The 22,957-nt window shown below is 42.1% G+C and overlaps 1 protein-coding gene across 2 annotated transcripts; it reads left to right on the top strand.

Moving 5' to 3' along the window:
• Positions 1 to 1,001: 1,001 nt before the first annotated feature.
• LOC139366229 (transmembrane 9 superfamily member 2-like) lies at positions 1,002 to 19,157 on the top strand. Of its 2 annotated transcripts, XM_071103475.1 has the most exons (18): positions 1,013 to 1,316; positions 3,431 to 3,498; positions 3,591 to 3,684; positions 4,861 to 4,988; positions 5,260 to 5,389; positions 5,638 to 5,765; positions 7,844 to 7,955; positions 8,093 to 8,172; positions 8,776 to 8,881; positions 9,046 to 9,093; positions 9,510 to 9,642; positions 9,822 to 9,941; positions 10,188 to 10,245; positions 10,446 to 10,605; positions 10,789 to 10,940; positions 11,105 to 11,216; positions 11,506 to 11,677; positions 18,149 to 19,157. In XM_071103475.1, the coding sequence occupies exons 1-18, from the start codon at positions 1,182 to 1,184 to the stop codon at positions 18,214 to 18,216; spliced, it is 2,004 nt and encodes a 667-aa protein (XP_070959576.1). In that variant the 5' UTR covers positions 1,013 to 1,181; the 3' UTR covers positions 18,217 to 19,157. The 2 variants fall into 2 exon arrangements, with proteins under 2 accessions (XP_070959577.1, XP_070959576.1); XM_071103476.1 differs by lacking the exon at positions 9,046 to 9,093 and having other exon boundaries at positions 1,002 to 1,316.
• The last annotated feature ends 3,800 nt before the right edge of the window (positions 19,158 to 22,957 follow it).

The raw sequence follows: 22,957 nt of genomic DNA on the forward strand, positions 1-22,957 counted from the left end.
TTACATGGGCAAATATCATTCACTGTTTTGAGATTAACACAATTGATTTAGCTTTAGGTGATAAAGGAAAAGAAAGGTATCTGGTTCTTATTATTGTGAAATCTTGTCGTATATATTTCCGTTTCAAAGTTGAAGAGAAACACTCAGAAGTAAGAGTAGTTCTTAAGAATTTGCTATTGCATTTTATCTAAGAATTGACATCCATCTATAATTTGTGGAATTGCCTTAACTTCACCCCACTTCGATACAGTTCAGACCAGAAGAGATTTTCGTAGCAGGCTAGGATAGCATTTTCGATAACCTCCTAGCCCTTTTCCTAACGATAACAATTTTAAATGTCAACTTCAATGTGGTAATACCGCCCCAAGGACCCCAGATAGTAAGGATCCAGATGGTTTTGTGTTTTTCTTATGTACATGTAATGTTTTCCTAATGTAATGGGATATTCAGCATACTTTCTAAATAAGACATACAAATATAGAACATTGAAAGCATGGAAGAATAAGAATTTAGGTAGTTTTCTAAATTTCAAATTACATGATGTTACCGAGAAGACCAATGATGTATAAAATAACAGAGAAGACAAGAGTCTGGAAGAACATGCACTGAGGGCTGAGTGTCATCAGCAGGATCCAGGCATGCTACATGTGAAGAAAGTGGACTGTGTTACTTTTATAGCAATGATGGTAAACAGCACAGCGCAAAATGTAAAATATGTCAAGAAAGATTGACATCATTGTTTCTGCAGCTGAGGTATTTCTATGATTAGAAGATGTAACATCTGAGGCGCTACATGGATTAATGAATCGTGCGGTCCCACCCTCTCAGGTCCCACCCACCCTGTACATTTTCTCTTCCCTGTAGTGGAATTAACTTTTCTAGTGGTTTTTTTTCTTCACCGCCGTCCAGTTGGTGACGATAATACACGTTTTGCGTGTAGTTCGCCAATAAAACCAAAGAAGAAGATTCTGACAGACCGACCAATCAAACGTATCGCCCCTCCCTCTTCCTCACGACAATCACACAAACGACGTGTTGGACGCTAACTAGCTACCCATCTAAACTCAACTGGCCGTCTTCGTAGTGGCTGACAAGTTGGCTAGCTAACGTTACTTCTCCTTGCATAATTAAAAACGTAACTACACATCGAGTGAATTTAAGTTAGCAACAAAACCGGGACAATGAAGACGTGGATAGACATGGATTTTGTACTTGTGTTTACGTTAGTTGCCTTCAGTACTTGTTCAGGATTCTACCTTCCGGGTTTAGCCCCAGTGAGCTTTTGTGAAGAAGGTAAAGGAGGTGATGATTGTCAGGTAAAATTAACACGGATGGTGGTGTTCTTTGAAATATTAATGTTTTCAGATTGAAGTTTATAAATGTTCCATTTGTACTTTATCTCCTTCCTGCTAGCTAGCTAGTTGCTGACGTTAGCTACATGTTAACTAGTCAAGTGACACCAGGAGTAAGTTATTATTGTAACTAACGTTAGCTGAGAATTCAACTCCACGATACAATGGAGTTAAGTGGTGATGAGTTGGAAGTACTACGGAGAGCAGCATCCCAAAAAATAACGCATTTGCACAGGACAAACATAGTTAGGTACAACAAGGAATGCATTAAAGAATGTACATGTTTACCGTCTCGATGTAAGTTAGTCGGAGGTACACTCGGCCAAATCGCATCGCCACACAGATGTGGCGTTATCAGCTATTATTATTGCTTTTCACAAGCTAAACTATCAAAACGTTGACGTAACAAGTGGGGTACGTGCTCAACCCACTTCTGTACTCCCTGTGCACCCATGAATGCGTGGCCATTCACGTCGCCAACTCGATCAAGTTTGCGGATGACACAGTGCTAGGCCTGATTACCACCACCAGAGTGGTGCCAGGAAAATAACCTCTCCCTAAACATCAACCAAATGAAGGTGCTGATAGTGAACTACAGTAGACAGCAAAGAGCGCACGCCCCCATCCACAAAGAGAGCATGGAGAGGGTCAACCGCCTCAAGTTCCTCATTATGCACATCACTTACAATGATGTTCCCTTCACACAGACAGCGTGGTGAAGGTGCAACAGCTCCTTTTCAACCTCAGAAGGCTGAAGAAATATGGCTTGGCCCTTAAAGACCCTCTGAACTTCTACAGATGCACCATTGAGGGCATCCTGTCGGACTGTATCGCCGCCTGGCATGGCAATTGCACCGCCCACAACTGCAGGGCTCTCCAGAGGGTGGTGCGGTCACACATCACCGGGGGCAAACTGCCTGCCCTTTAGGACATCTACAGCACCCAGTGTCACAGGAAGATCAAGAAGATCATCAAGGACCTCAGCCACCCAAGCCACTGCCTGTTCATCCCGCTACCATCTAGGAGGCGGAGACGATACAGTTGCATCTAAGATGGGAGAGACTGAGAAACCGCTTCAATCTCCAGGCCATCAGACGGTCACCACTAGCCGGCCTCAGCCCAGTAGCCTGCCCTGAACCTCAGTCACTGTTCTAGCCGGCTAACACCCGGTACTCTACCCTGCTGCCCTATGTACATAGTAATAACACTGGTCACTTTAATAGTTTTTACATGCCGGTTTAACCACTTTATATGTATATACTGCATTCTAGTCATGGCTCATCCTATATAACTACTGCTGTACACACCTTTTCTATTCATGTATCTTTACACACCATTTATATGTATGTTCTGTGTGTGTGTGTGTGTGTGTGTGTGTGTGTGTGTGTGTGTGTGTGTGTGTGTGTATATACACACACACACACACACACACACACACAATCCATAAAAACAACAAAATGTCAGAACGAGCAACGTATTCTGACATTTTGTTGTTTTTATGGATTGTGTGTTTTTATTGCTAGGTATTACTGCCCTGTTGGAACTAGAAACAAGCATTTAACTTCATCTGCAATAACATCTGTGTACGCGACCAATGTACTTTGATATCATTATTTGAAGTGATCTATACGATATTTGACGATGTCCCAATTATTGTTCACTAGTTAGAGAACTAGACTTGATTTTTAGTTAGCCAAGATCATTAACTCGTTAACTCTCTAGCAGCTTATGCCCCACGGCTGGCTGGCTGCTCAGTGGCTGGCTAGCTAGCTAGAAAAACATGAGTCATGCAATGCTTATCTTTTCATAAGGTTGACGAACAAGTCTGTTCAGATTGGTAATCCGTGCCTGGTTGTAAGTTACGCTATAGCTAACTAGTAGAGTTTGTAGCTAGAATAATGATTGGAAAACATATTGTAATTTCTTTAAGTAGAAATGTTAGGCCCCTGTGTGTGTAAAGATACAGATTGAAATGGCTAGAAACAATACCAATACTGACAACCCAATAATTATCCATGTCTTCCCTTTACATTGTACTGTCGCATGCCTATTTACAGACCCTCTCTCCTTCCTTACAGACTCTCATCCAGCTATTTGTGAATCGCTTGGACTCAGTGGAATCAGTTCTGCCATATGAATATGATGTGTAAGTAGTTGCTCTGACTGGCACATACGTCTTTACTTTCTCTTATTTTTGTTGGATCATTGCTCAGTCATTGTCATCTCTTTTTTTCACAGCTTTGATTTCTGCAAAGATGTAAACGAGAGGAGACCGTCTGAGAACCTGGGCCAAGTGCTATTTGGCGAGAGAATTGAGACGTCACCATACAAGGTGGAACTCAATCATCATATGTCTTCCTTGGGGGGGGGGGGGGGGGTGTAGTAGATCACTTTTAAATATTGCAGATATATTTTGGGTTCTATTAATTGTTTGAGTACGTTCTAATCCCTGCTTGATTGAAGTCAACTAACAGCACCTCCCGAGTGGCGCAGCGGTCTAAGGCACTGCATCACTGTGCTTGGGGCGTCACTACAGACCTGGGTTCGATCCCGAGCTGTGTGTGGGAGACGCATGAGGCGGTGCACAATTGCCCCAGCGTCGTCCGGGTTAGGGGAGGGTTTAGCCGGCCGGGATTTCATTTCCCATTGCGCTCTGGCAACTCCTCGTGGAGGGATGGGTGCCTGCAAGCTGACTTCAATCGCCAGCTGGACAGTGTTTCCTCTGTCACATTGGTGCAGCTGGCTTCCGGGTTAATTGAGCAGTGTGTCAAGAAGCAGTGCGACTTGGCAGGGTCGTGTTTCGGAGGTCACATGGCTCTCGACCTTCGCCTCTCCTGAGTCCGTAAGGGAGTTGCGGGAATGTGGAGAAAACGTGGTTAAAATAATACTTACAGCAATACTGCTACTTGGAGCTATTTTGACTCACATGTATGGTACGTGTAGTTAACTAATTAGGCTACACATATATTCCTAATTTCCTCTTTCTGCAATTGCTGGATTTCCACCCACAGGCAGCCAATCCACCATTTTCATTCTAACCTTATCTCCATTGTGCCGATGTCCACAGATGAACCCATCTTTCCCAGTATTATACCATTTTGCTATTTCCTTTTGCAATACAAAGGATCACTACAGTGAACCTCCCTATTTGTAGCATTTCTACTGATAGTGCTCTAAAAATAAACAATTTACCTAAGAGTATAATGATATTTCCCATCATTGATTTGTGGTTTTTCAGATCCCCTAACAATGCAGTTTGCAGGTCCATCTGCAAACAGCGACTCTTCCTTGCAGGTTTCATTCATAGTCTGATCTACCACTGGGCTTTAATTACCCTAAAGGTCTTCTGGGCTCAGCTTTCAGGTATTGGATTGCATTGTTTTGTGTTGTCAAATCACTCCTGGAAAGACCGGCTATTCACGCTATCTTGTCTGCCCTGTTCTTCCTGTTATACCCAGTAGGTCTTACAAAGTTATTATTTTTTTCTCTCTTCTCCATTTTCCCTCAGTTCTCATTCAAAAAAGATGTGAAATGCCAGGAATTGTGCACCAAAGTCTATACGAAGGGCAAACCCGAGGATAAGAACATGCTGGACTTCCTTAAGAGAGGAATGCAGTTGAACTACCAGCACCATTGGTGAGCTAATCTTTCTCATGAATAAGTTGAGATAATTGTATGTAATTTTACAGAAAGCATTCCACTTACCCCCCCAAGCATAGTAGGGCCTCTTAGCATGACACTAATCCTAAACAACGGGTTGACTGTTTTTTTGCACAGCTTTTGGTTAGACCGAGATCGATGAACAGGAGACAGATTTGTTTAAACTAAAAACCCTGCAAGTGACACCCCCCCCCAGTGTATTTAGAGTATTTTAATTGGATTTAACAAAAAAATTGTGTGTTTTCAGGATTGTTGACAACATGCCAGTCACCTGGTGCTATGATGTGGAAGACAGCCAGAAATACTGCAATCCTGGATTCCCCATTGGCTGCCTCGTCACCACCGATGGCCGGGCTAAAGATGCCTGTGTCATCAATGTGAGCCATACTGTTACGTTGTCTCGCATACAGGATGGTTGCCCAATATCAATCTGATAATGCCAGAGATTTGAAGCTATGGCAATTGTAGTTCAAGCCAGGCTGTGTTGTTATAGTTATATAATAACACCATCATGCTGTTTTTTTGAATAGCTCTAATGATGACCTGTTTTGTACGTGGTTGTGTTTAGTATAAGTATGCACTATGGAATCTGGGGGTAATTGACTGGCATCTTTATCGCTTTCAGTCGGAGTTCAACAAGAAGAATACGTTTTACATCTTCAACCATGTGGCCATCAAAATCACCTACCACAATGGGGAGGGGGAGGGGTGGAGAGGAGCTCGTCTGGTGGCTGCCACACTGGAGCCCAAGAGGTAAGAACTTCAGAAAGACCCAGACAGAGGAAATTGTGTGTGTGTAAGCAGATGTATTCATGTTTCAATAGCAGCTCTTGAACTTATTGTCTCCGACGCTTCCGTAGGTGTCTATGAATATGCACTGTCCTATACTCATTGAAAAACTGTTTGCCACACGTTTGTTTGATTTGATTGTTGATCAGTGTCATTTCCACATATCACAAGAGGAGGCCGAAACACCTACTTTAAATAAAAATAAAAAAAAATCTATATATTTTTTCCCCTGCTGTATCTGGCAGGCGTAAATTCACCATGTATCATTAGGTCAATTAATTGGCAGTTCTATTGTTATGGCATGATTTCCAAATGTCCAAACCTAATTATACAATCCATTAAACCATATTCATGAATGTGTGCTTGAATGAACAGTTTTAGCAATCGTCTGTATAGACATGAAACTCTGCTTATGAAGCACTGAAAGCACCCTCCTTTTATAATACTTTTTAAAGGGTTTTGTGTTGTAGCTGGTTATAAATACAATGCATTAGGTTACAACAGTGCCGGCCCCAAATCATTGGAATGCCCCCACCCCACGGCCCAATTAGAAATGTATACCAGTCCGAATGGTGGTCCCGCCAGCGTGAAGAAAAAAAAAAGGGGTCAGGGCCGGGTGGCCTCTTAAATATATGATATCCATGATTCGGCTATGCATACTGTAGGCCTGTCGTATGGACTGGAATTATGTGCCTCTTTCTAACCATGAAGCTGGGAGAGAGAACACAACAATGACGGTTCCTTGATTTGCGTAGGACATGTATTTTAATAGGCTAAGTATAGAAACCGTACTAAAATAGATGAATGCGGCTGTCAACTGAGCCGCAAATTCACATGCAAATATTTGCCTCTAAAAAGGAAACCGCTATCATGTGCAGTGCGCATTAGAATGGTGTTTTCCGCTAGGCCTTCTTGCATTATGGAACATTTGCGCGTATTGCCATGTGTGCATTGCTGTGCATTAGCCTACAATGTGCAGAAATAATAATGTATCAACATTTTAACAAGCACAATGTCTGTTCCATCAGTCTTGTCGTTTTTCAACTTTTGGGATTTGCAGTGGTTGTATGAACTTTGCATCTATCGTCCCAGAACTGTCCTGAAGTCTGTTTTTGATGTATAGAAGAATAATAATTGTGACGCCCTTAATTTCGAGCCCTGGCTAGGCATACTTGTCATAAAAGCAACTGCGATGTTGCATATCTCAGAACAACAGGACACTTTTTTATAGGCCAAACGTTAAGCAAAACGTTTTACAGATGTTGTAAGCCTATTCAAATGATTTAAAATAAAATATGCCGTATAAAAACTTGGATATGGCATCAATCTGTATGCCAGGTTATAACAATAGGCTATAACCACTTGATCAGTCGATTCAAATTGGTATTTCAGGAAAACGGACTGCTGCCCACAAAGGTAGGACATCTGACATCTAGGTCATTAATATAAACCTTGAACATGAATTGAATGGAATTGAGACTGTGACCGCGTGCGCAACAATAAAACATTTTTAAAGCGACAATATTCGAATGATAGGCCTTTAAAAAAAAAGAAAAAAGCTGCAGCTGCAATTAAAAAAAACAACAATATTATTTAGTCTACATAATAAAAAATAGGTGACCCCCCGGGAACTACCGGCTGTAGAACTAGCCATAATACGCAGTGGTCGATGGAGATTAATATACATTTATCATTCAGATATATTAGGCCTATTACTGTAGCATATAAAGGCTATGTACCTGTCATTGAGATGGTTCATGCTTTATGAACTACGCTCCAGCCATACTGAGATGTGCTATTTTTCCCCACGTGGGATTAAGGATATGCTTTGGGAACACCTGTGCACTCTGGTGATTTGGCCCGTGATTTTCTAGTGTCAAAGTAGGGCAAACTGATAAATATCAGATTCTTCAGAAGAATCCCAACCTACGGCCTCAAACACACACCGACATGCTCTGAATTTAATTCAAAAATAAGCGACGGCACTTAACTGTTCCGCTTGCCCAGATATAAGTGGGTTTTTATGTTTGTTTGATTGACAGTATCAAAAATGCTGATGCTGAAAAACCGACATGTGAAGGCCTTCCTATGGAGGTTCCTGGAGAGTTTGACAGTGACTTGAAGATCACATACACCTACTCTGTCACCTTCGAGGTATGTTAGACCAATAGAACGATTAACCACAATGATTTGTTTTGCACATATAAGTACACCATTTTTGAATTTGTGTGGTCCTCAGCATAGTTAATTGAAGTATTCTCTTTTACGAATAATACTTTCTTCATTCACAGGAAAACAATGACATCAAGTGGGCCTCCAGATGGGATTACATTTTGGTCTCAATGCCTCACACCAACATCCAGTGGTTCAGGTCCGTTAGGTCTCTCAAGACAGCCCTCATAAGATACTTTTTATTATAATTGTTAATTAGGCAAGTCAGTTAAGAACCAATTTTTATTTACAAAGATGGTCTACCCCGGCCAAATCTTACAGTAGAGAAAATGTCTAACAGGCCTTCTCTGAGAAAGCCCGTATATCCTAATAGGCAGACACATGTTCTGTAAACACCAGCCCGAGAAGCTTGCAAGAAGTCAAAACAAAAGGTAGTGACTTTGTTTGCTGCTACAAAATCAGTGTTTCACACAATACAATAAGAATCAGTAAGTCCTCTGTCCTTGTACCTCCAGTCTGACGTCAATCACTATCAATAGATATCAGTTTAATCCATAACATGCAGCATCAAGTTTAGTGACCATCAACCCACATCTTAAATGTCACAAACAGAACACTGGAACTCATGTGTCTAACAGAAACTCTAAATATGCTAAACATGTTGTTGCTCGCTCTAAATGTGATAGGAACTTTAGTCACGTTAAATATTCCCATTCCAGTGCTGTTATACAGTAGATTAGAATATGGTGCTCCTCTGCTGCTGTTAGCCATGTTAATTGTGTATGACCTGTGTTCTTTCCAGCATTATGAACTCTCTGGTCATCGTGCTCTTCCTGTCTGGCATGGTGGCTATGATAATGCTAAGGACCCTGCACAAGGACATCGCCAGGTATAACCAGGTGGACCAGGTAAACCAGATTATTCAATTGTATTCTATTGTACGCAAATTAATCCATCAAGAGTGAATGGGTGAGACGGACATGGCAGAGGATTTGTCTGCCAAAAGTTCATGTGTGTTCTGCTTCTTACCGACCCACAAGAATGAAACCCTTGTAACATTTCACATTCACAGGGAGACTTGATAAAGGTTCCATCACTACAAGGAAAATCCATATCCTATGTAAGCTTATCGAAAGCCATTTGAGCACAAACTGGGGATTGGTGTTGTGATTTCTGGGAGCCATCTCTTGAGGCGTCATAAAACTTCAACCTTTTAAAATATGGTGTAGTGCAGGCCATCATTTTACAGCTGCCAAGTCATTTGAGTAAAAAAAAAAAAAAAAAGATTCCATCAATGTTTGTCTGCTTTTCGGCTAAGCTGAGAGTTCATGTCTACACCATATTTTACAGCCATTGGCTAATGTGGCAACGTCATGTGTCTTGATGTGTTTTTTTTGCTGCACTGGCATGTGTTAGACAAGCTGGAAGATAGGCTAATGACTCACTCTTGGTGATTTGGCTGATCCGTAACAAAGCAATTTATATGTGCATAACTTTGACCGTTCTGATTGGTTGTGATTCACTCTAACCCAATAGGAGGATGCCCAGGAGGAGTCTGGGTGGAAGCAGGTGCACGGGGATGTGTTCCGGCCTCCCAGGAAGGGCATGCTGCTTTCTGTGTTCCTCGGCCAGGGAACCCAGATCTTCATCATGACCTTCATCACCCTCTGTAAGTAACTCTTCCTCAGATTTAATAAGCAATGTGCACTCCCAATGCATTACAGCGTCTTCAGAATGGTTTTTCTTTAGTGTAGTAGTTATTACCGTCTCTTATTTGACTTGAGTAATAGTGGTTGTATAACTGTAGTATGAGTTTTCTGTGTAGTGATGTAGGTTTGTCTCCTCTAGTCCTGGCCTGCTTGGGGTTCCTGTCTCCAGCTAACCGAGGGGCTCTGATGACCTGTTCTGTGGTGCTGTGGGTTCTTCTCGGGACCCCTGCAGGATACGTGTCGTCACGCCTCTACAAGAGTAAGCCTCGTTGACACACACACACACACATCAGCGTACCACACGTGAATGAACAAATTGAGATTTGCGTTTTTAGAAAGGTACGATATAAATGCTAAAGCCAGGTCATTATCAGTTCAGGACCATGACGTTCCATCCAACCATTCAGTTAGATATGTATTTCTGTTCTGCCTGAACAGTCTCTGTATTCTGTATGCCCTGTTTACAGCTTCTAATTTGAACCCTTGTTTTCCTGTGTGTCCTCAGCTTTCGGTGGTGAGAAATGGAAGACCAATGTCCTGTTGACAGCACTGTTGTGTCCAGGGTAGGTCGGCTGTTCTCATTTTTTAAAAATAAAGTAATTTTAACTAGGCAAGTCGGTTAAGAACAAATTCTTATTTACAATGACGGACTCATACTGTAGAATCCATAGCTGCATTCATTTGACACCCTCTCCTCCTTTTAACAGGGAGATGTGTACAGAAGGTTCACATCTCTCCTTTCTTTCTCTCGACCCCGCCCCAGGATTGTATTTGCAGACTTCTTCCTGATGAACTTGATCCTGTGGGTGGAGGGATCGTCGGCTGCCATCCCCTTCGGCACGCTAGTGGCTATCTTAGCTCTGTGGTTTGGCATCTCCGTGCCCCTCACCTTCGTCGGCGCCTACTTCGGCTTCAAGAAACCTGTGAGTCCAAAATCAGACCTCCCCCTCTGTCCATGTAATCTCAATTACAAAACGGATCCTAGATCAGCAGTCCTACTTTAAGATGGATTATTAATACGGACCCTAGGAGGAAAAAAATGGTATTGCGTACAACTTTCCATGTCTTGGTGAGTGATCACACCTCTGTCTTGCTCCATTTTACAGGCCATTGAGCAGCCAGTGAGAACCAACCAGATCCCCAGACAGATCCCAGAACAGTCCTTCTTCACCAAGCCTGTCCCCGGCATCGTCATGGGGGGCATCCTGCCCTTCGGCTGCATCTTCATCCAGCTCTTCTTCATCCTCAACAGCATCTGGTAGGGGGGAAAAAACTAATACAATTGTGTGTCTGTCATCTGTCCGACCATCTGTCTGTGTCTTATCTTTGTGGTTGAAGCAACTCACCTGCTTAGCTGGGAGTCTTGTTTGACTGATTGATGTAATAAAGTTTTTTTTATTTTTATGTAATCTTCTGTTCCAGGTCTCACCAGATGTACTACATGTTTGGTTTCCTCTTCCTGGTCTTCATCATCCTCCTCATCACCTGCTCTGAGGCCACCATCCTGCTGTGCTACTTCCACTTGTGTGCAGAGGTGAGAGGAAACTACTGTTCACGGGTCTTTCTCTCAGAGTAACGGTCTACTGAAACATTTAGGTGTTAAGTTACTGAGATGTGGATTGTGGTGTACTACGAAATAACATTACAAACATTTTCCAGGGTAGAGTTTCCTGGGACTTCCCAGTGGGCGAAATGGGTGGAAATGACATCACAATGACTTAATTTCGACTGCTGGCTTACTACTTACCTAATGATAATGTGTTCGACTGTTTACAGTCAGACTGCCACTGTCTGTAGCCTAACCTAAGCCCTGTTTCCTGTAGGACTACCACTGGTGGTGGCGCTCCTTCCTGACCAGCGGCTTCACGGCCGTCTACCTGTTTGTCTACGCCGTCCACTACTTCTTCTCCAAGCTGCAGATCGTAGGAGCCGCCAGCACCATCCTCTACTTTGGCTACACCTCTATCATGGTGCTCATATTCTTCCTCTTCACAGGTGAGTGAACTGGGAACACTGCGTAAGCCAGGTTTTGATTGTGATACTGTAACAGGTTGGCGTCACCTCAATGAAACATTTACCATGTGTAAGTTGCAAAGACCCGTCCTATTGTTTGTTCACGGACTATGGTTAAGAGGCATTAACTTGGCCATCCTTCAACACCAAGTACTTGGGTGTCAGAGTGCTGCTGCTTGCAGTTTTATGAATGACAGTGACAGGTCCTCTATAGTAGCTATCTGTGTGTTCTCTGTCCCGGTACCTCCAGTTCACATCATTCACTATCAACAGATGAGAACAGTCCATCCAACAGCCAGCTCCAAATTTAGTGACCATCAACCTGCATCTTGACAGGTCACAAACTGAACACTGTAAAACATGTGTATAACAGAAAGGGTCAAATGTATAAATAGGCTAAACGTGTTAATTACTCTAAACTGAATATGAACTTTATTGATCTTATGTTTCTGCATGGGGAATGGGAATTGGTTAGTTTCTGAAGAATCCCAGTAGGTTAACGTCAGAAGGGGCAGCTCGGCCCATTCCTGTACACATTTACAAGGATGCAGGAACTCGTATCCTGTTCCAGTGACGGCATAAACCTAGGAATGTACTAGTGTTGCGCCACTTTTGTTGATTCAACACCCCCCCCCCCCCTCCCCCCCCCCCTCCCCCGTGACAGGTGTCACTCCTCTGGTTTTACTGGCAGTACAGCTCAGTTGAGGCTCCTCAGAGGAAGAAGGAGCAAACATCCTCAGTGAATTTCAGAAACATTTTAAATAGTGAGACATTAAAGTTATCCTTTTTAGAGAACTATACTAAACTTTCAGCATGAACTGGCATGTTGTCCACCCAATCAAAGGATCGGAGAATGAATCTAGTACTGAAAGCATAAGGTACAGCTAGCATGGGGGGATTTAGTTGACAGTTTTTAACATTCATTTCTTAAATGGAGGAGCTAGCTATATTTGTATATATTTGTTTTCAGTTACTTAGCTAATGAATGCAGCTAGTTTAGCCTACTCAGAGGGATGCTATCTATGTTAGCTAGCTGGCTATGGCTATCAAACACTGGAACTCTTCCAAGTCAAGGTAAGCTTTTGGTTTTATTCATTTATTGCCACTGGGGCCCCTTGGTGTAACTGCTCTTGTAGTTATGTTGACTATGACATTGGCTAATGTGGGGAAAACGATGTAGGCTGTGTGTAGAGGCTAGCAGTTATGATATGAAGGTAATTTTTTTTTGCCTGGTCAGACACCTGATGTGTTGCGTCCACCATTGTTCCTGTAACCAAGAAAGCATAGATAACAAAACTAAATGTAGCATTCACATCTGTCAGCATGAAGTGCTTTGAGAGACTAGTCAAGGCTCATATCAACTCTACCTTACCTGACACCCTAGACCCACTTCAATTTGCTTACCACCCCCAGTAGATCCACAGACGATGCCATCGCACTGCACTCCGCCCTATCCCATCTAGACGAGGAATACCTATGTAAGAATGCTGTTCATTGACTATAGCTCAGCATTCAACACCGTAGTACCCTCCAAGCTCATCATTAAGCTCAGGATCTGAACCTTGCCCTGTGCAACTGGGTCCTGGACTTCCTGACGGGCCATCCCCAAGTGGTGAAGGTAGGAAACAACACCGCCACTTCGCTGATCCTCAACACAGGGGCCTCACAAGGGTGCATGCTCAGCCCCCTCCTGTACTCCCTTTTCCCCCATGACAGCGTGGCCACGCACGCGTGTAGACACGATAAGGAATTAAACAACGATCAAAGGGATCATGCTGTTTGTATGTGGATGCTATGAAAATTAACTGTGATCAGGGGTGTATTAATTCTGCCGATTCTGTTAAACATTTATTAAATGGAAGCAAACTGAATGAGACGGGGATAAACATACCTAAATTTGTGCAATAGAAACTCTTGTTTGCAACAGTTGGGCTAATGATTACACCCAAGATCAGCTAGATGCAGGCAATAGTGTGCAAAGCGGTATTGTGTCACTGTAACCTTGATTACTAAAAAAAAAAAATTATATCGACCTGTGCACCTACGTTTAAACTTTTCATAGGCTAGGTTGTAGCAACCTCATGATGGGTATAGGGACATTTTGAGTATCATGTAGTAGCCTAAATATATCAATGTTACATTGAACTGGGTGAATGGAATATGAATTACAGTCATCCAATATGCTGTAATAGAAATGAGGCCATGGTACAGCTACACTGTGCTAAATGTAACCTTTTAAAACTTTTACTGCAGATGTCCCTGATTTCCAGCAACGTCTTTAAGTTGTCTTTGATGCTGGAGTGTTAAAGGAATAGTGTGTAGTATAAATGTGGTAATTTATACTGCAGAGAAACAGACCAGTGTTATGAATCGGTTATATTTAGTGACTTTGCCTCTTCCTGGTTCCTGTGCCAAGTCTGGCACTGAGCAGCTCATGCATATGCTGAGAGAAGGGAGGTGACATGACAAGGCTGCCCTCTGTCAGGTCTAGAAAGGCCAGACTGACTGTTCTACACAGTAAACCCCTCTCACTCAACCGTATGGGGGGGAACTGGTCAGAGGAGCTGTGGCGTAACAGCACTCAGCCCTGCTCTCTGGTCACCTCCATGTTCCTGCTCATGCATTATACAGTGCATTCGGAAAGTATTCAGTTCCCTTGACATTTCCCCCTCATCAATCTACATACACTACCCCATAATGACAAAGCAAAAACAGGTTTTTAGAAATGTTTGCAAATGCATTAAAAATAAAAAACAAATCCAAATGTATGTAAGTATTTAGACCCTTTACTCAGTACTCTGTTGAAGCACCTTAGGCAGCGATTACAGCCTTGTCTTGGGTATGACGCTACAAGCTTGGCACATCTGTATTTGGGGAATTTCTCCCATTCATCTCTGCAGATCCTCTCGAGCTCTGTCAGGTTGGATTGGGAGCGTCGCTGCACATCTATTTTCAGGTCTCTCCAGAGATGTTCGATCAGGTTCAAGTCTGGGCTCTGTCCTTGAGTGGCCCAGCCATTCAGTGACTTGTCCCACTCCTGCGTTGTCTTGGCTGTGTGCTTCGGGTCGTTGGAATGCGAACCTTCGCCCCAGTCTGAGGTCCTGAGCGCTCTGGAGCAGGTTTTCATCAACGATCTCTCTGTACTTTAATCCGTTCATCTTTCCCACGATCCTGACTGGTCTCCCAGTCCATGCCGCTGAAAAACATCCCCACAGCATGATGCTGCCACCACCATGATTCACCGTAGGGGTGGTGCCAGGTGTCCTCCAGACGTGACGCTTGGCTTTCAGGCCATAGAGTTCAATCTTGGTTTCATCAGCCCAGAGAATCTTGTTTCCTGTGGTCTGAGAGTCCTTTAGGTGCCTTTTAGACAAACTCCAAGCTGGCCACCGTGTGCTTTTTACTGAGGAGTGGCTTCTGTCTGGCCACTCTACCATGAAGGCCTGATTTGGTGGAGTGCTGCAGAGATGGTTGTCCATCTGGAATGTCTCTGAATGTCCTTGAGTTGCCCAGCCAGAGCCCAGACTTGAACCCGATCTAACATCTCTGGTGAGACCTGAAAATTGTTGTGCAGCAACACTCCCCATCCAACTTATGTAAATGTGATATTTCCATAAATATATATTTTTTTTTATAGATGGGGGGGGACAATTTAATCAATTTAAGAATAAGGGTGTAACAAAATGTGGGAAAATTAAAGGGTTCTGAATACTTTCCGAACGCACAGTATGTGCACATATAGTGTTCATCAGACCTGACATGTTAGCCAAGATCAACAGGCCCTCCCCTGGTCTCCTCAGTGAGACATTTGACTGGACTTTAGCTTTTATCAGCACTGTTAAAACGGAGCACACGCCTCTTTTTTTTTTTAGGTCATCAGCAAACAAGTAACGGGCGTATTAGGCATTGCTGCTTGTAGTACTTGATCTGTGCTTAACCATCCTAAAGGTATTCGTTTTAGAGATGGCGACTTTCGTCTCCTAGAAATTGATGTGAGGCAGCGCCCAATTTACCAGTTGCCATGGATTCTCCCTGACTACCGCTGTTATGGCAACTTCCCTGCGCTGGCACTCAAAATATATAGCTGTGTACCATGAGAGCAATGTGGGCGTTTACTTCGTGTCCACACACAACAATGCTGTGATGAACAGAGCTGCCTCCCTCAGTCCTTACTGTGGTGTGGAACAGTTAGAAATGGACAAAGGGTTGACATGGTAACAGCCCTCTTTGGCGCCTTGTCTTACACACCCAATACAGTGGGGCAAAAAAGTATTTAGCCAGCCACCATTTGTGCAATTTCTCACACTTAAAAATATGAGAGAGGCCTGTAATTTTCATCATAGGTACACTTCAACTATGACAGACAAAATGAGGGGAAAAAAATCCAGAAAATCACATTGTAGGATTTTTTATGAATTTATTTGCAAATAAAACCAAAGTAACAAAGCCTACCATCAGTAACACACTACACCGCCAGGGACTCAAATCCTGCAGTGCCAGACGTGTCCCCCTGCTTAAGCCAGTACATGTCCAGGCCTGTCTGAAGTTTGCTAGAGAGCATTTGGATGATCCAGAAGAAGATTAGGAGAATGTCATATGGTCAGATGAAACCAAAATATAACTTTTTGGTAAAAACTCAACTCGTTGTATTTGGAGGACAAAGAACACCATATACCTACTGTGAAGCATGGGGTGGAAACATCATGCTTTGGGGCTGTTTTTCTGCAAAGGGACCAGGACGACTGATCCGTGTAAAGGAAAGAATGAATGGGGCCATATATCGTGAGATTTTGAGTGAAAACCTCCTTCCGTCAGCAAGGGCAATGAAGATGAAACGTGGCTGGGTCTTTCAGCATGACAATGATCCCAAACACACCGCCCGGGCAACGGAGTGGCTTCGTAAGAAGCATTTCAAGGTCCTGGAGTGGCCTAGCCAGTCTCCAGATCTCAACCCCATAGAAAATCTTTGGAGGGAGTTGAAAGTCCTTCTTGCCCAGCAACAGCCCCAAAACATCACTGCTCTAGAGGAGATCTGCATGGAGGAATGGGCCAAAATACCAGCAACAGTGTGTGAAAACCTTGTGAAGACTTACAGAAAACGTTTGACCTCTGTCATTGCCAACAAAGGGTATATAACAAAGTATTGATAAACTTTTGTTATTGACCAAATACTTATTTTCCACCATAATTTGCAAATAAATTCATCAAAAATCCTACAATGTGATTTTCTGGATTTTTTTTTCTCATTTTGTCTGTCATAGTTGAAGTGTACCTATGATCAAAATTACAGGCCTCTCATCTTTTAAAGTGTGAGAACTTGCACAATTGGTGGCTGACTAAATACTTTTTTGCCCACTGTATGTGAAATAGGACACCATGTAAGGAAAGTCGATACAAAACTACTACTGAAGCCATTTGTTTTTTTTTCCCATAGTCGGCCTGTGGTTTTATGATGACATCCTCATAGGAACTTGGCATTTTAAGGCCAAATAAGTAGCCTGTATTGCAGGAGCAGTGTCAGACCCCATCTTAAGACTGGGATAATCAGTATTGGAAAGGGATGATCATCGCTACCGAAAATAAATCGAATAAAAAGATCTTCATTCCCCGGCCGCTCAGGGTCTTCATCTGAATAATCCTAATCTGTCCTATTTCTAATTGCCTTTTTTTTAAAAGAAAATACGTTTCTTATTTCTTTTCACTTCCTCTAAACTTTGATCAAAACTAAAGCCGGGAGTTTCTTGTACGGCCCCCATTGAGATGTCAGATACAGGCTTTGAGTTTGACGAATTCTTCATCTCCTGGGATTTTGCCCAATTAACATTTTATCTACTGGGTTCTCTCCAGAGAGGAGCTGAAACAAACTGAGCTATCTCTTGATTTCTTTCTGCCAAACGGAATGCTGGTTGGTGCCTACTGCCTTGGCAGACTTGTGGCTTTATCTTCTTTTTTCCAGCCACCTCTTTCAGTCGGAATTGATCAGTCTTTTAAAGGAGGAGAATTTGGTGGTGCTGAGTGGGATAGCGAGACGGGCGGCTACAAGATGTGACGCCAGGGTTATTTTGGGAGCATATGCTCCTAAAGTGCCACGCCCTGAGAGCTTTCATTAGTTTTGTGTTTTTATTAATGCGTTTCTGCTCCCCTCCTCCCTGCGCTCCACGGCGCCCCACGTCTCACTGCTAAAATCATCCCTGTGTCGATGAAACCGCATCCCATTCAAAAGCCACACGCGCCTTACCTCCCTGCCTTACCCAGGTGTTTCAATAGGCTGATGTGGGATCTGGCAAAATTACAAATTCAATGTTTTTCTTTTCAAGTTCGGTGTCCTAACGTGACCCTTTGTATGTATTATGTTGCGTGTAATGTACACTGTGTCATTTGTATACAGCAGTAATGTGTGTCTAAAGACAATTTTTTCCCCTCTAGAAATTAAACCCTGTCCTTTCTTCGCAGGTACCATTGGCTTCTTTGCCTGCTTCTGGTTTGTAAATAAAATCTACAGTGTGGTCAAGGTGGACTAAAGGAAGGAGGCCAGGCCTCCCTGCTCTCCCAGTGCAGCGCTTTTACAGTGGACCGTTATGAGGAAAGGAAGCCCTTTGAATACACTCTGACTTGAAACCATCCCATATCTCAGAAAAGACCTGAAGAAGGCCTTTTGTTTTAAGCTTGGAAACTTGATATGTCGCTGTCGTTGTTTTTTGCTTTTACCGTCTGCCTAAGATGAAGTGATGTTTGATTTGACTTGCGCCGTGATCCTCCAGGTTAGTTCCAAACATCTAATTGAACGGGCGACTACATAGGCGTGGGTGGTGAAGGATGAGCCGGAATGCTTTTATTTTCCGTTTCTAAATTAAATCAAATACGTACTTTATTTTGCTTTTATATTCTCAGAACCCCAAACATCTATTTACGTGTTTTGTTTTTCAAAAACTCTGCTGTAATGAGAATATATAAATGTTGATACTTTAAAAATGTGACCTATATGGAACTGTCCTTTTTAAAAAATAAAATGTTGAATGTTTGTTTTATATCTGTTTGGACAGGTGTTGATTGGGGCTATAGAATCCTAACCATTAATGGCCTGTATTATAGTTTACCGTATAAATGACCATGCCATGATAGAATCCGTTTGTTCTCTTATTATTTTGGTTTATATGAAAATAAGAATAAATAGCAACCGTGGTTATGAAGCACGTGGTAGATTAATTTGCTATAACAGTGGAAATGTAAGCCCAAGCTTATGACTCATCGACATATATATAATTTTTTTTGTAATATCTCACACGGCACAGGAAGCAAGTTGGTAGTTTACGCAAATGCATTACAGTATTTCTTATTCGGTAACTTACTGTAACTAATATGTATAAAACTACTGCAGCTCTTTCTTTTTAGCAGTGTGGAGTCATCGCCTAAGGTGATAATGTTTTTACAAATAATAAATACATTTGATTCATTGGCAAGAGCTACTGCATTTTCACTTTCTCTATACTCAGATGGAACTTGGTGGCGTCATTTGAACATTTTCCCACCTTCTTAAAGAGGCAACCCGGGATTGGTACATACATTTTTTTTTTTTTTACTTAAGTGAATGATATACAGGCATATATTCTTCAAGAATCAAACACTTGACTGGGTTGCCTCTTTGTTTTTCAAATGCCGGATTGCCCCTTTAAAGGAAAAGCATCACTCTTACTGACATTGCATTAAAGGAGTTCTGTTCAGCGTTGTCAACTCACATTTTATTAATTTTTATAAATGAACACATCCTCGGACCATGTTGAAAATTATGAACTATAAAAAAAAGCACAATAGAAATCCACACATCTAGTTTTTAAATAAGGACTGCATATAAAACATTTTGTTTACTTTAGTTTCACTATGACATATTCAACAGGAAACATATCACACAGTACTTTTTACAATAGTGTCTATTGTCAACTATCTCTCCAAGTCAACTACCTTTTAAACAAAATAGCTGAAAATTGAGGTTCTCAGCACTCGAGTCTATTTCACTCATACGTAACACTTCAGCCTCTCAACATGCATACAGATTACACTTGCTGAAGGACTTCCACTCAGAACAGAGAAGAACCAATGCTGAAAAGAACTACTGTAACACAATATCAGCACCATGCTCCAGTTTGGTAACCAACAGGTCTGTGATGAGCTTGCTTTAGATTGAACAATTTCACTTGAGGTACTATGAAAACCAACCGTTATGGTTCCTCAAGACCATGGTCAGAGACTGATCTCTACATATACTGTACATTCATCATGGCTTTGAGCAATACATTTCCGAATCAATATGTACACATTTGTATGAGTTATGTACATTTTACCGTATTGAATATTTTAACCAATATTTTGAGGTCGCAACATGAATAAAATCCCTGGTAATGGTTTACAGTACATTGCAACCTGTTTCATATCGACGGATACTTAATGCACTATGCTCTGATAAAGTGCAAAGATAAAGTAACACCAACACTGACATGGTTTACTAATACTATCTACGCTTTACAGAAGCTGCAAAGTGGGCAAATATGGAGTCAGTGGAGCCCTACCATGACGCATGGCCGCATTCAGGCAAGATGGGGATTTTGTTAGAGCTCTCAGCCGGCCTCCTTTGAACCTCTGAGATGAGAGAGCCAAACTGGCTAAGGCAAACATGAACAGTGTACCTCTCAGAAGGCTGTCTAGAGCAGTTCCCTTGGTGGAGGGGAACAGTCAATGAGACACTGCACAGCTCAGTAACAAGAGGTGCTTTGAAAGGGAACCAGACGGTACAGGGGCAGAGAGAGTGGTGTTCACAGGCTCAAGAGGCTTCAAGGACATGCATGGGCACTCCACAGTCCCCATAACACCCTGAGTTTATTGGCAACACTGGCAGGCTGCTTAATCTTACTGAGTAATGGGGAACAGGCATAATCTTACTGAGTAATGGGGAACAGGTATAATCTTACTGAGTAATGGGGCACAGGGATAATCTTACTGAGTAATGGGGCACAGGGATAATCTTACTGAGTAATGGGGCACAGAGATAATCTTACTGGGTAATGGGGCACAGGGATATTCAGAGATAATCTTACTGAGTAATGGGGCACAGGGATAATCTTACTGAGTAATGGGGAACAGGCATAATCTTACTGAGTAATGGGGCACAGGGATAATCTTACTGAGTAATGGGGCACAGGGATAATCTTACTGAGTAATGGGGCACAGAGATAATCTTACTGAGTAATGGGGCACAGGGATATTCAGAGATAATCTTACTGAGTAATGGGGCACAGGGATAATCAGAGATAATCTCACTGAGTAATGGGGCACAGAGATAATCTTTCTGAGTAATGGGACACAGAAATAATCTTACTGAGTAATGGGGCACAGAGATAATCTTACTGAGTAATGGGGCACAGGGATAATCAGAGATAATTTTACTGAGTAATGGGGCACAGGGATATTCAGAGATAATCTTACTGAGTAATGGGGCACAGGGATAATCTTACTGAGTAATGGGGCACAGGGATAATCAGAGATAATCTTACTGAGTAATGAGGCACAGGGATAATCAGAGATAATCTCACTGAGTAATGGGGCACAGAGATAATCTTTCTGAGTAATGGGACACAGAATAATCTTACTGAGTAATGGGGCACAGAGATAATCTTACTGAGTAATGGGGCACAGGGATAATCAGAGATAATTTTACTGAGTAATGGGGTACAGAGATAATCTTACTGAGTAATGGGGCACAGGGATAATCAGAGATAATCTTTCTGAGTAATGGGGCACAGAGAATCTTACTGAGTAATGGGGCACAGAGATAATCTTACTGAGTAATGGGGCACAGGGATAATCTTACTGGGTAATGGGGCACAGGGATAATCAGAGTTAATCTTACTGAGTAATGGGGCACAGGGATAATTTCACTGAGTAATGAGGCACAGAGAATCTTACTGCTGAGTAATGGGGCACAGAGATAATCTTACTGAGTAATGGGGCACAGAGATAAATGGGGATAGTAGATGAGATTCTGGAAATGCAGAAGGACAACTGTGCATATGATAGGTAGCTAGTTGTGATAATTCTGCTGCTAAACTAGTGAATCAGATTCATGAATTACATGAATCACCGGTCATTTTGGTCCCTCTCAGCCATCTCTTCCTTGACATCATGTGTTATATTATACAGTACAGTTACAATATTATTGCACTACAGGCAGGGTGAGTAGTAATACTCCTCACAGGAGACAAACATAATTAGCTGTCACCATGAGGAGTTTGTGGTCTGTAACAACGGTTAGAACAGTCAAATACATTTGCGGCATGTTCTTTCAATTTGATATGATAGTACTGATCTGTTTCGTAGATGTTTGACATAGATTTTTCTCTGAGGGTAGAAAACACTCAAAATTACGCATCAACCATAACTGAACAGTAGGAGAACTAATGGCTTTTCAAAGAAAACACTGCAGGACAGGTCTCATTGTGATGTGTAATGGAAACGGCAGATATAGGAGACATTTTCTTCAGATCGACAACATTTTTATCCATTCAACAGGGGTGGAGTTTTCTTTTGTCAAACTTTCTTTATTGCAAAAAATGATCATAGAAACTGTGTTTTTCTGAAAAATGTATTGCCAAATACTTTTGATTTCACGTGATTTCAACACGCACTCTGAAGCGCCACTCCACATTTGAATTCTAAATGCCTACAGCCTGCTAAATCAATGTTTTAACTATAAAAAATTGTTTCTTTGCAGGATCCTTGTCCCGACTTTCAAGAATGGCTGAAATGCTTCACATAGATTTTCTGGTTGGCTGGATGCAAGTTTCACCACCCAATTATTCTAGGCTGTCGACAATTTATTAATGCGCAATTTGCCTAAACGGGTCATGGAAGCACTTCAACCACTTCATTTTTATTCGACACTATAGGTTTTTCCGAAAACGTGTTTTATTCGTTGTGACGTCATTACGTACAGCTGTTTTTATCGATATAAGTTTGTTTTAAATGGAAACACTGTAGCAGGTAATTGTCGAATCTATCATCTAGGCGAACTTTCTAAACGTCAACAAAAAAAATTACTGGACAAGTTCATGGAAACATAGCTATTGTCAGAATGGAAAACCCTGTAGACCAGAAGGCAAATCTGCTCAAGTTTAGCCATGCTGAATAACCATGTCTTCACTGGAGGGGAAAACTGCCACACGAAAAACAGTTCAACCCATCTCCCAGGCTGTTTCGCTGTAGACTTGTCTA

The sequence above is a fragment of the Oncorhynchus clarkii genome, chromosome 14 (genome assembly GCF_045791955.1).
Source record: "Oncorhynchus clarkii lewisi isolate Uvic-CL-2024 chromosome 14, UVic_Ocla_1.0, whole genome shotgun sequence".
Lineage (NCBI taxonomy): Eukaryota > Metazoa > Chordata > Actinopteri > Salmoniformes > Salmonidae > Oncorhynchus > Oncorhynchus clarkii.

Excerpts from the sequence above, each read along its gene's own strand:
- LOC139366229 (XM_071103475.1), top strand. The coding sequence starts at position 1,182 with ATGAAGACGTGGATAGACATGGATTTTGTACTTGTGTTTACGTTAGTT. Across the intron at positions 8,173-8,775 it reads ACCAACATCCAGTGGTTCAG|CATTATGAACTCTCTGGTCA; the intron begins GTCCGTTAGGTC and ends TGTTCTTTCCAG. Across the intron at positions 9,942-10,187 it reads GTCGTCACGCCTCTACAAGA|CTTTCGGTGGTGAGAAATGG; the intron begins GTAAGCCTCGTT and ends GTGTGTCCTCAG.